This window comes from Hemicordylus capensis, chromosome 1, assembly GCF_027244095.1.
Source record: "Hemicordylus capensis ecotype Gifberg chromosome 1, rHemCap1.1.pri, whole genome shotgun sequence".
NCBI lineage: Eukaryota > Metazoa > Chordata > Lepidosauria > Squamata > Cordylidae > Hemicordylus > Hemicordylus capensis.
Genome location: NC_069657.1, coordinates 144,277,120 through 144,290,092, shown reverse-complemented (window position 1 = coordinate 144,290,092; position 12,973 = coordinate 144,277,120). Strand labels below are relative to the sequence as shown.

Sequence of the window (12,973 nt, the reverse complement as noted above, 5' to 3'; positions counted from 1 at the left end):
TTGATTTTAAATTTGATTTATAGCTTGATTTTAAACTCAAACAAATACTCTCCCTCCCCCTAAACTGTTTGCCTGTCAAAGTTAGGTGTAGAATTCATGACTGTATCTGACTACAATCTCAACCTTACCTGTCATCAGGCAGAGATTCCTCCATTTTGTGCACTAATTTACAGAGGCTATATGTGTTTGTGCTCTTTACAATAAATCAGGTGGTGTTGGCTGAGAAACAAAGAATTCCCTTGGTGACACATCCCATGATATTATTCAGCCCAAACAGTTGTGATTATTACTACCATATTAGCTTTAAAAAAAATTATGATATGGAGATCCTTATATTTGTTCATGTTGTTGATACATATATTGCTCTAAAGAAAATGAACAAATGGATATGTAACACCACCTTCTCCAAGAGTTTCATATATAGATGAGCCATGACAGTTAGAGATATAATAATTCCATTTGATACCCACAGCACTCAGAGGGCAACAGGTGCTATACATGAGGGAACACAGCAATATGATGTCTGGTCCACTATTTTCAGTGAGGCCTAACTCGGACTAGACCAAGGCCTGGGTAACTTAGTAAGTCCATTCATACAATTGAAAACTGGGTAGGACAAGTGTTTGTCCTAGCTTTGGGGGCTGTGTATGCTCCTAATTTTCGCTTATATGTGAGCAAACAGCTATGTAGGAGGAGGGGGAGTGATTGTTTGTGAGACAGGAGCTGAGTAAGACAGCTTTTCTTCCTATCTTGGTCAAATTCTGGGTATGAAAGCTGGGTAGGATGATACTGTTTTACCCAGCTCCTGCCTCACACACAGTCACTTCCCCCTCCTCCTACCAAGTAGTTTGCTCTCAAGTGAAAATTGGGAGTTACCACAGCTCTCACAACTGAGTAGCCAGTTTTTGATTGTGTGGATGGCCGTAGTATGGATGTTGGATCACTGTAGTTCCAGTGATGTGCTCAGAGAATGAACAGCCCTGCTGGATCAGGCCCAAGCCCACCTAATTCAGTATCCAGTTTCCCACAGTGACCCACCAGAAGTCTCTGGGAAACCCTCAGGCAAGACATCAAGACTGCTCTTTCTCCTGCTGTTGCTCCCCTGGCAACTGGTATACAGAGGCATCTTGCCTCTGAGTCTGGAGGTGTCCTGTAGCCCTCAGACTAGTAGCAATTGATAGACCCATCCTCCATTAATTTGTCTAAGCCCATCTTAAAGCCATCCAGGCTGGTGACCATCACCACATCCTGTAGCAGGAAATTCCATAGATTAATCCTGTGCTGTGTGAAAAAGCACTTCTTTTTGTTGATCCTAAATTTCCTGGCCTTCAGTTTCATGGGAGGACCCCTGGTTCTAGTGCTGTGAGAGAAGGAGAAACATTCCCCTCTGTCCACTCTCTCTACTCCATGCAAAATTTATACACCTCTATCATGTTTCCCCAAATCACCTCTTTTCCAAACTAAAAGGTCCTAGATGCTGTAGCCTTGCCTCAACAGGAAGGTGTTCCAGGCCCCTGATCAACTTGATTGCCACCTTCTGCATCTTTTCCAGTCCTACAATGTCCTTCTTAAGATATGGTTACCAAAACTGTACACAGTACTCCAAATGTGACCATACCATAGATTTGTGGCATTATAATATTAGCATTTTTCTTTTCATTCCCATTCCTAATTATCCCTAGCATGGAATTTGCCTTCTTCACAGCTGCCGTGCACCGAGTTGACACTTACAAAGACCCCAAGATCTCTTTCCTAGTCAGTCACTGACAGCTCAGAACCCATCAGTATATATGTGAAATTGGGGTTTTTTGCCCCAATATGCATCACTTTACTCTTGCTGACATTGAACTGCATTTGCTGTTTTGTTGCCCTCACTCACTCAGTTTAGAGATCCTTTTGGAGCTCCTCACAATCTGTTTTGGATTTTACTGCCCTAAATTGTATGTTATCTGCAAGTTCGTCCACTTCACTGCTTACCCCAAATCAGTGTCAGCCTGTGAGGGCGGTGCCGGGGAGGGGCAATCTATCTTTGGTACTGTTTGTACCTGGCAAGCCCCACCAGCAGTGCCCATCCAGCATCTCACGCAAAGACTGCCCCACCTACAGCACTCAACTGGCCTCTGTGCATGCATGGCATGCAAATGACTGCCATGCATACACAAAGGCCACATGAGCACTATAGGTGGGGCAGCCTCCATGTGGGTGGGGCGTGAAATGCTCATGGGAGCTGCCAGTTGCGAGCAGTATCCAATCTATAACGATTTTTAAAGGTAGCCCCCCCCACACACACACTGCCACTTGCTGCCACCCCCCTCCCTGGCACTGCCCTCTTGGGCTGCCCCAACTTCTCTACCCCAACTTCTAAATCATTTATGAATAAGTTAAGATCAGTACAGATCTCTGTGGACCCCACTTATTTATTAAGATCACTCCCACCTCCTCCTACCTTGTTGTTTGCTCAAAAGTGAAAATTGGGAGCTCACACAGCTCCCAAACCTGTGTAGGACACTTCCCCTATCCAGTTTTCAATTGTGTGAACGGCCTTAACATCTGGCTATTTTAACCATCATATCACAACTGTGATGAAAATGTTTTAAGTGAAACAATACACTTAACATCTAAGGATCCATGAAATAGCAGAATAAAAAAGTAAAGTTTTGAAACCCTTTGGGAATGATGTCTTTAATTATTATTCTCTGCGAGTACTTCAACTCTTGCATCAACCAGCTAGCGCTCTGAGTTGGAGAAATAAAAACCACCTTGACACTGCCAAAGCAGGTAGCGGTTAAAGAGACTGGAGAGCCCATCAACAAAAAGCCTACGCATCTGACAAAGCCAGAGCAGAGAATGAAGATTCTTCCTATAACTTCTAGATGGGAAACAGCTTTATAGAAAGAAGGATCAGAGTGTGTGGAGCCAGAGGTTGTGTGAGATGCAAGCCGCTGAGAACATTTGGGAAATGTGCATATGGATTGAGCCAGAACAGGAATACTGGAAGCAGAGATTCCACTATACTCAGGATACTAGTTTCAGCTGACCTTGAACATCCATCAAGTCTCCTCCATGTGTCCTTTATAATTCTGACTTGATTCTTATTTTTTCCTGTGTTTATTGAATAAATATCTGCCCCACCTCTTCATAAAATGGCTTAGGTGGCTTACAAGAAATATAAAAACCTCAGGGACATTTTGTACAACACTAATATGAGCAGCCCCACTGCTCAACGGAGTCCCTAACTGAGCTGACGGACTTGGTCTCAGGCTTGTTGCTGGAGTCTCCCAGGCTTGTGGTGCTGGGGGACTTCAATGTTCATTTCAGGACCAATTTGTCCAAGGCAGCTCAGGAGTTCATAACGGCCATGATTACTATGGGCCTATCCCAAGTAGTCTCAGGACTGACGCACATTGCTGGTCACATGCTTGATTTGGTCTTTCACTCTGCTCAGGGTGGTGTTCCATGGGTGGGGACTCCTGAGATTTCCCCTGTCATGGACGGACCACCATCTGGTTAAGGTTGGACTGACAATCATTTCCCACCTTCGCAGGGCTGAAGGTTCTATTAGGATGGTCTGCCCAAGAAGGTTATTGGATCCAATAGGATTTCAAGAACCCTTGGAGGGATTTAGTGTTGGCTCTGCCAGCAATCCTGTTGATGCTCTGGTGGAGAACTGGAACAGCAAACTCATGGGGGCGTAGACACAATTGCTCCTAAGCCCCTCTCCAATCTGCTTCAAAATTGGCCCCTTGGTATACAGAAGAACTACAGGGGCTGAAGCAGCAAGGTAGACGACTGGAGTGCAAGTGGAGAAAGACTCTACTTGAATCCAACAGGGCCATATAGTAACCATAGAGGTTACCATATGCTGATGTAGCAGCATCAAGATGGTGGGCATGCCCATCAAACTCCCCTGATAACCAGGAGCCACAAAGGAGAAGTCCACATTGTGCCCAGACCCCAGCCCAAAAAAGGACACGGACACATGTTTTATTTGGGATAAAGGGCCACGACTTTATTTAACAAGCATAGCGGACTGACAACCAGATCGGTGATTAATCACCTTGCCATAACAGTGCGGGTAAACTAAGGTTGGGTTAGGATTACCTCATCCTTCCCCAAACCTTTAAGGGCGACGCACCTTGGCTCAGGCAAGAAGCAGGTACAACCTATCTCCTGCCTTCAAAGCCAACCCCCTTGCCTGAGGGGGCCTGAATACTTCTAGGTCTTCACCCGTCCCGGACCGTGCAGCCCAAGGGCAGGTGAATTCCCGAAGCTGGTTTCATGGTAATCAATCTCCCTGGGCCGCACAAACCACAAGGGAGCGATTGACCAATCTACCAGTTAGTTATTCAAAGGTGCTCACCAAATTAATACCTGAAATTACCCCCGTATCCGCACTGTACCTGCCCAGTCGTGACCTGCCTAACTAAGCTACAAACCTGAGAACAGAACAGAGTAGGCAAAAAAAACCCCAACATTGGCCAATGTGTTGAGGGTAAAAAATTCCTACTCGGCCCCGAAGCGACCAGCCACTAGACCCGTTCTGAACCAGGGAAAGGGAGGGTGGGGAAAGCCTGGCCCGAACTGGTAGCTTGGGGCGGGCGCCCGGATAGCACGGCTCAAGCCCCGCCCCTTTCTTCCGGCCCGGCCAATCACGGGCCTTTTTTGGCCTCGTGCAGGGGTGACTGGCACAAATCGCCCTCCCCCCTGCACGAGGCCAAGGGGAGGGGCATTCTGATACAAATTAAAAACATACACATATCTAGTAGAACATCTTGATAATAAAGACTTGTATTGAACCAGCTGTCCTTTTTATTGGGTTTTTTAAATAATAATAATAATAATAATAATAATAATAATAATAATAATAATAATAATAATAATAGAAAGAAAGAAAGATAATGGAGTGTGCACTGTGTGTTATGCAAGGTAAAGAACTCGAGGGAATACATTCCCAAGGAAAGAAATAAAGAAATATTTGCACAACAGTCAAGTGTAACCATCGGGCAGTAACAGCCTTTCCTTTCCTAAAAAGAGTGAACCAGAAGGGAACCCTGTCCTGACTGACAGGCAGTGACCTCTGAGGATCAGCCACTCAGCACACAGTGGCCCGCTATTTATTACATCATGTAACAAAGTTACATGTGAGGGACAAACAACAAATGCAAACCTCTAATTGTGCTAAAGCTCTGAAGTGCAATCTCCTTGGGAAAACCACTGAGATCAAGCCCTTCAGAGACAATTTAACCTTCTGCTTAAATATCCATCTGCCCTTTGTAATCATGATTCTTTGAAGGAAAAAGGAAAGGAAAGGAAAGGAAAGGACTGCTTCCCGAGCACACAGAGATCAACTAAATCAGCTGAAGCTGATTTAAGGCAGCCTGTACTCTTTTCCCCCCTGTTGTTTTCCAATTCCAGCACTTCTAGAATCCCACAAAAAAGGCTTTGTATAATAATGATTGACTATGCAATGGAATAAGAATCTTAAAATTTCGTTCCAGAGCTCACGTCTTCATTCTGCAGGCCTTCATACGATGCAGACAAAAGATTCATTATTCCTTTTATCTGAAGAGCAATGTTCTGCAATGGCATTTTCTGAAGATTTTTAGCTATCAGCTTCCAGCCACAGGAAACTACAACAACATACAGAACAGAGGGCACCAAAAACCGGTTTCCAATTTTCATGCAGCTTCATCAAGCTCTTGTTTCTAATGTCTTGGGGAGATTTTCTGTACCTGGAATGAACAGCAAGAGCTATATTTCTTTGGATGAGCTAGAAAAGGTAAGGAGATTAGAACTGGAGATGTTTCAAGGAATTTGTGGTTTGCCAGGGTAATTCTGGTGATTTTGTATTTAAAAAACAACAACAACAACCAACAACAACCAAACACCTTGATGCCTGTACAGAATGTGGAAATTCACCATAATTCAATGATGAGCAGAGAAGCAGATGCAAAAGAAATTAAAACCACAAGCAAAACTTACTTTAAAATAACAGATGTAATTTCTCTCCTATTCCCTCTGTTATGCTACTGCAGATGTTAATTCATGAATGCACATCTGAAGTAGCTCATGGTGAATTGTAGGTATGATTGAGACATACCTACAAGCACAGTCGGAATTTTCAAAAGAATTAAGCCCAATTTGGCAAGGAAGATCTACGTGTGGAGCAGGCTTCATAGTGTTAACACAGATATAAAAATCTGCATTGCATTCAAGCACCATTTAAAATGCATCTCTAAAAAGATGGGTCTTCAGCTGGTTTTTAGAGACTCTAAAGGAGCAAACATGGAGACGCTCTTCTGGAAGGGCATTCCAGAGCTCAGGGGCCACAACTGGAAAGGCCCCATCTCTAGTCTCTTCCAACCAGATATCTATTAGTGGCAAGGTAATGAGTAGAGCCTGAGAGAATGGAGGGCCCTGACAAGTTCAAATGGGTGAATCTGGTCTGACAGATACCCTGGCCTCAAACAATGTAGGGCTTGAAATGTCAAGACCAGCATTTTGAATCTAGCCCAGAAACAGGTAACCAGTGAAGCTGCCACAAGTGACTGTCATCCATAGGCATCCCTGTAGCAGCATTCTGAACCAGCTGAAGCTTCCAAACCATCTTCAAGGGCAGCCTCATGTAAAGTGTACTGTAGTAATCCAATGTGGATATCACCAAGGCATGAGTGATTGAGGTCAGGTCCAACTTTTCCAAGTAAGGTTGCAGCTAGCGTACCAGCCATAGCTAGTAAAAGGCACTTCTGCATACCACACCACCTGCACCTGTACCTCCAAGGACAGCATTGGGTCCAGAAGCACCGCAAGCTGTGAACTTCATCTTTCAGGGAAAGTGTGACCACATCCAAGACCAGATTTGCCTCACTACTGGGATAAAATCAGTTTTACCGACCCAGAGCATTTCCATCTTATCTGGATGCAGCTTGTTTGCCCCCATCCAACCCAGAAGAGCCTCCAAGCACTGGTTAAGAACATCTACCATCTTCCTGGTATATGCTCATTTAAATGATAGGTAGAGCTGGTTGTCACCAACATGCTGATGGCACTGCAGCCCATGCTCATGGATGACCACTCCCAGCAGTTTCATGTAGATGTTAAACAGCATAGGGGACATAATGGATCCCTGTGGTACCACATAGGCCAAAGGCCAAAGATGCCTCCCCCAGAACCACCTTATGAGTATGGCCCCTCCAGCTAAGAGCAGAGCCACTGTAAAACTGTGCCTCCAAGTCCCAACCCAGAAAGGAAACCCAGAAGGTTCATAGTATTGAAAGCCACTGAGAGGTACAGGAGAACAACCTTACTGGCATGGCTAAAGCTTGACTTTTATTGGATTTTGGAGAGAGAAGGAAAAGGACTAATGTTATTTTGTTTGCTTGTTCTTTGACGAGGATGGAGCCATAGCTCAATGGTACAGCATCTGCAGTACTTGTTTACATGAACCAGGTTACTGGTTCACTCCTTGGCATCTTAGGAACATAGGAAACTGCCATATATTGAGTCAGACTACTGGTCTATCTAGCTCAGTGTTGTCTTCACAGACTGGCAGCAGCTTCTCCAAGGTTGCAGGCAAGAATCTCTCTCAGCCCTATCTTGGAGAAGCCAGGGAGGGAACTTGAAACCTTCTGCTCTTCCCAGAGCGGCTTCATCCCCTGAGGGGAAGATCTTGCAGTGCTCACACATCAAGTCTCCCATTCATATGCAACCAGGGCAGACCCTGCTTAGCTATGGGGACAAGTCATGCTTGCTACCACAAGACCAGCTCTCCTCTCAGTCCAGGTAGGACTGAGAAGACCTCTGCCTAAAATGCGGAAGAGCTACTGCCAGACAATATTAACCAGGTAGACAAGTGGTTTGACTCTACATAAGGAAGTTCCTTTGTAGCAGTTTAAATCACTTCAGCAGGAAAGCCCAATTTACACTCAATAGAACTAGAAACCTTACATATGAATATTATTGAAATAACTTCAGGAATGACATCTGCTGAACGCACATTACAACTTTCTTAATTAATGAAGTGTGTTGCCATGCAGAAAACAATATTAATCCAACATTTAGATCACTGTAGATGGCAGCCATAGGTATGGGTTTTATTCTGTGATGTATAAACACTGTATAGCTGAAACCAATTGCAAGTTCCCAATGCATGCAGATACAATGATAAACTACACGTGTTATTACCACAGGCTATGGCTTATAAGCATCTCACTCTTGTTTTTACTTGTAAAGAACTGTGTGATGTAAGATGGCTTTGAGTAGATAAAAAAGATGGTGCAAAGGGGAATAATGGGGCAGTGATCTGGCCGTGTGTCATTGGAAGAGACAGAAACAAACATTTTTCTTCCTACTCCAATTATATATTCTCTAAATGACTTTTTCTTGAACTCTAGAAATAAAAAATGTTTCATAATAATGTCTGAGTGTGAACACCCATAGTTGCTAGCACTGTAGGCTTTGAAAAACCTGTTTCAAGTGATTGAAAAATGGCTCGTTGATTAAAAGGAAAATAATGGAACTGAGAACTGAGACAAATTGGGTAATCTAAAACCCATTTATAGAAGGACCTTACTGATCGCATTTGTTCCAAGTTTAAAAGCCGAAAGCCCAGAAGATCCTTGAAGTGCAGCTGAGTCTGCAACCAGAATCATAGTACTTGATAAGAATTCCATTAAAGAAGCATGGACCCTATTAACTCCCAAGTTGTCTTTCCCCTATCTTATTTATTTTCCTTGTAAATTCTCTGGTTCATATAATATGGGGCAGATATTTTTGTGGAACATGAAGTTTCATGAACATCACAAATGATAAGTATCCTATATGATTTCAGATACTCCAGTAGATGACTGCAAAAAGATTCATGAACGTCAGAAATCACACAGCAGTGACTGAGTTCATACTTCTGGGGTTCACTACAAACCCCAAACTGCAACAGCTTCTGTTTGGGGTGTTTCTGATCATCTATATAGCTAGCCTTGCAGGGAACATTGCACTCATTGCTCTAATCTACAGCAGCTCCCATCTTCACACACCCATGTATTTCTTCATTGGCAACCTGTCCTTCCTGGACCTCTGGTATTCCTCTGTCTATACCCCTAAGATCCTGGTGAACTGTATCTCTGAGGACAAGAGCATTTCCTTTGGGGGTTGTACTTCACAGTTCTTCTTCTCAGCTGGCCTTGCTTATAGTGAATGCTACCTCCTGGCAGCTATGGCCTATGACCGCTATGTGGCCATTGCTACTCCGTTGTTGTATTCAACTGCCATGTCCAAAAAACTATGTACAGGGCTGGTGGCCTTCTCCTATTTAGGTGGATTCATCAATGCCACTATCCTCACCAGTGAAACCTTCACATTGACCTTCTGTGATGGCAACATAATTGATGATTTCTTCTGTGATGTGCCTCCTCTGGTGAAACTTTCCTGTGATGTGACTGAAAATTACCAAATAATGTTGTATTTCCTCCTGACTTTTAACATCATTTCCCCCTCAGCTTTCATCCTTGCCTCCTATGGCTTCATCCTGGCAGCCATCTTGAGGATCCGCTCCACTGAAGGGAGACGTAAAGCCTTCTCCACATGTGCTTCCCATCTGACAGCTGTGACTTTGTACTATGGCTCCATCCTCTTCATATACTCGCGCCCCAGCTCCAGCTATGCCTTGGGCAGGGACAAATGGGCCTCCACGTTCTACACAGTGGTTTTTCCCATGCTGAATCCATTGATTTACAGCTTGAGGAACAAGGATGTTATCAAGGCTGTGAAGAAGCTGACTAGTAAAAGAACACATTTCTGAATGGGAGTGCAAATCTGATTTTGGAAGACAGATAATATAGCTAATTCCATGGTATTCATTTTTATGCAGCCATTGTCACATCTTAAATATGAAATATCCTGTGTGAGGCATTGTATTATGCACTGTAATTAGCTGCATGTGAATCCTCAGTTTCCGCTGTGTTGTCTCAAATTGGTGCATCTCTCCCAGAAAAAAATGGAAGCAACACAATTAGAGATTGTGATGTAGTTGTACTCTGCATTGCATTATTGGAAATATCTCCTGAGCTGTGTGTGTGTGTGTGTGTGTGTGTGTGTGTGTGTGTGTGTGTGTGTGACAACATCTCAAACTAGGATATAAACCAAATAAGAGCCAAGCTCACAGTCACATAGCCAAATCACATAACTGGACCATACCACTTCAGACTGATGGATCTTTCTAGACCATACTATTTCAGATACTATTTCAGATTAAATTAATCTGTCTTTTATTTTCAATGAGACTACTTTGAGTAGAAACCAACATGACATGGAGCAGGGTAGGCTCTACCCTGCTTCCCATAACATAACATAACATAACAACATGCTAGTTTTCTATGGGAACATGGTGGATAGTGCCTAAGAAGTTAAATCAAGCTGACACTGAATGTAGACAGACATTATGACAGATAGATAGATAGATAGATAGATAGATAGATAGATAGATAGATAGATAGATAGCTTTTATTTGTTAGCCACCCCATAACAAACTGCAGCTGGTATCACATGCTACGAGAGCCAGCGTGATATAGTGGTTAGAGTGCTGGACTAGGACTGAGGAGACCTGAGTTCAAATCCCCATTCAGCCATGATACTGGGTGGGTGACTCTGGGCCAGTCACTTCTCTCTTAGCCTAACCTTCTTCACAGGGTTGTTGTGAAAGAGTAACTTAAGTATGTAGTACACCACTCTGGTCTCCTTGGAGGAAGAACAGGATATAAAATGTAATAATAATAATAATAATGATGATGATGATGATGATGATAATCATCTTGCTTTAAGGAAGCTGGTGTGTTGCTTGACCATCTTCCAGGATCTGCTGTTGGTTAAACAGGTGGCAGCTATGGCTAGGAGTGTTTTTGATAACCCTTATCTCCCTTTGCATCCATACTAGTGAAGACATAAGACTTGAATTGGAGAAAAAGGCAACTTAATAAACAATTAACTAATTAACTTTATTTGATTAGCAGCTAAATTCACAACACAGGGTTTGGGTCTCCACCCAAAAGTGGAGTGCAGGAACTAATGACTCACCACCTTACCTGCAAGTCGCTACCTATATCATGTTGGGCAACACACCCTGGCTCAGGCCAGCATCACAGCCTAGTACCAATTGCTGCTCCTCTTACCCAAACACAGGTGTCAGGCATCTGCAGGAAGCATATCTCTCTCTCTCTCTCTCTCTCTCTCTCTCTCTCTCTCTCTCTCTCACACACACACACACACACACACACACACACACACACACACACATCACACAACTTTTAGGCTGGCAGTGCCCCTGTAGATTAGAGAAAGCCCCCAGCCAGCACTCCCCAAGTCTTCTAGTGTCTAGGGATTGGCCAAGGACTCCTCGGCATGCCAAAAATTTGCCTTAGGTTGTTCACCAACACACAGTCTTAAATTCCCACGTCCTACTTTGTACCTGAAGTTATGACCAGTTTAATTTGTAATCTTAACCTTATTGACTAGAGGTTAAATTATTTAACCAGGATAATCTGGGAATTCTGGGTTCTCACAACACACTCTGTGAGAGCGCACAGGGCTCACTGATTGTGATTGACCACAATCATTCTGGTCATGAGAACACAGCCTCTGTAAGCAATGTACAATAAGAAAATTACTATACAGACTAAAGACTATTTTTTCAAAATGGATAGCATTAATCTATAGAAAGGACCAAAGAACCTTTCCATAAAGCACAAAGAGCAAGTGCTGACAAGTTTCATATTCATGCAGCCCTTATTTATATAGAGTCAGAACACTGGCCAACCTAGAAAAGCATTTCTACAGAACCCTCTAATCAGGTTGAGGAGGGCTGAGGCGGAAGGCAGGAATGCAACTACCTCCCCACCCAACAATGATCCTTTCCTTTGGCTGTGCCACTCACGTACACACACGAGCCATGCTTCCAGGAGCAGTGCCAGGAAAACTGAGCCAATTTTTGGGGAGTTTTTTCCAGCAACAGTGGGGAAGGGTATCCTGCCGCCCCAATTACTCCTAGAATTACGGCGCCAGAGCGGGAAAGCGGTGGGAGGGGTAAGTAAACCCTCCGGCTGCTCTTAAAGCTAACCCCCCACCCCAGTGCCAGACCGCAGTTGGTGGTTCCATGTACACCCCTAGTTTATAGCCCTTTCCTCCAGTTATCCAAGCCCCTCTTAAAGCCATCCAGTTTGTTGTGGCAGAGAATTTCACAAGCTGATTGTGCATTGTGTGAAAAAGTACTTCTGTTAGTTGGTTCTAAATTTCTTGGCAACCAATTTCATGGGATGACCCCTGGTTCTAGTGTTATGCAAGAGGGAGAAGAATTTATCTCTATCCACTTTCTCCACACCATGTATGCTTTTATAGACTTCTATCATGTCTCCCCACAGTCGTCTTTTTAGCCTTCTTTTGAGTAGGCTTATGAGATAACCCAGCATTCTGTGTGTACATGTGTGTGTCCCCCGCATCAACTTCACAATGCCTGGATACAGTTGTAGGTACACATAGTGACACCTCCACAGCGTAGTTTATGTTCTTCCACTCAGCTACAGCTCCATCCCCAGTTTGATTGACTAAGGAGTAAAACATATATGTTCACATGTCCAGGAACAAGACACATTATAATCAGAACTAATTTTTTTTTCTATGCCCCTCAATCTAGGAATGGCCTTTTGCTCCTGAAGCTGCACATGGAAGACATCTTTTCCAGTGCCAGTTATGGTGCCCACGTTTTTTCCTGTTCAGAAGTAATTGAAAGAAACGCTAAGAAGGAAACATCAGTTGATTTTAAGGTCACAGGTACCTGCCTTGTTAGAAGGTCCATATTTACCAAGTGGTACATGTAATCATATATCATAAGCATATTTCCCACATTAAGATGTTATGGCAAATGCTTAGGGCTCAGGATGGCCAGGCACATAATCTGATGCCCAGTGTATATTCTGAATATGTGAAT

At 43.6% G+C, this 12,973-nt stretch overlaps 1 protein-coding gene across 1 annotated transcript; it reads left to right on the top strand.

The window, feature by feature from the left end:
* Nucleotides 1–5,545: 5,545 nt before the first annotated feature.
* Nucleotides 5,546–9,796, top strand: LOC128326343 (olfactory receptor 1013-like). Its single transcript, XM_053253061.1, has 2 exons — nt 5,546–5,779; nt 8,831–9,796. Exon 2 carries the CDS (start codon nt 8,843–8,845, stop codon nt 9,794–9,796), a length of 954 nt encoding a protein of 317 aa, XP_053109036.1. The 5' UTR covers nt 5,546–5,779; nt 8,831–8,842.
* Nucleotides 9,797–12,973: the final 3,177 nt, after the last annotated feature.

Coding starts and splice junctions, on each gene's coding strand:
- LOC128326343 (XM_053253061.1), top strand. CDS start 8,843: ATGACTGCAAAAAGATTCATGAACGTCAGAAATCACACAGCAGTGACT.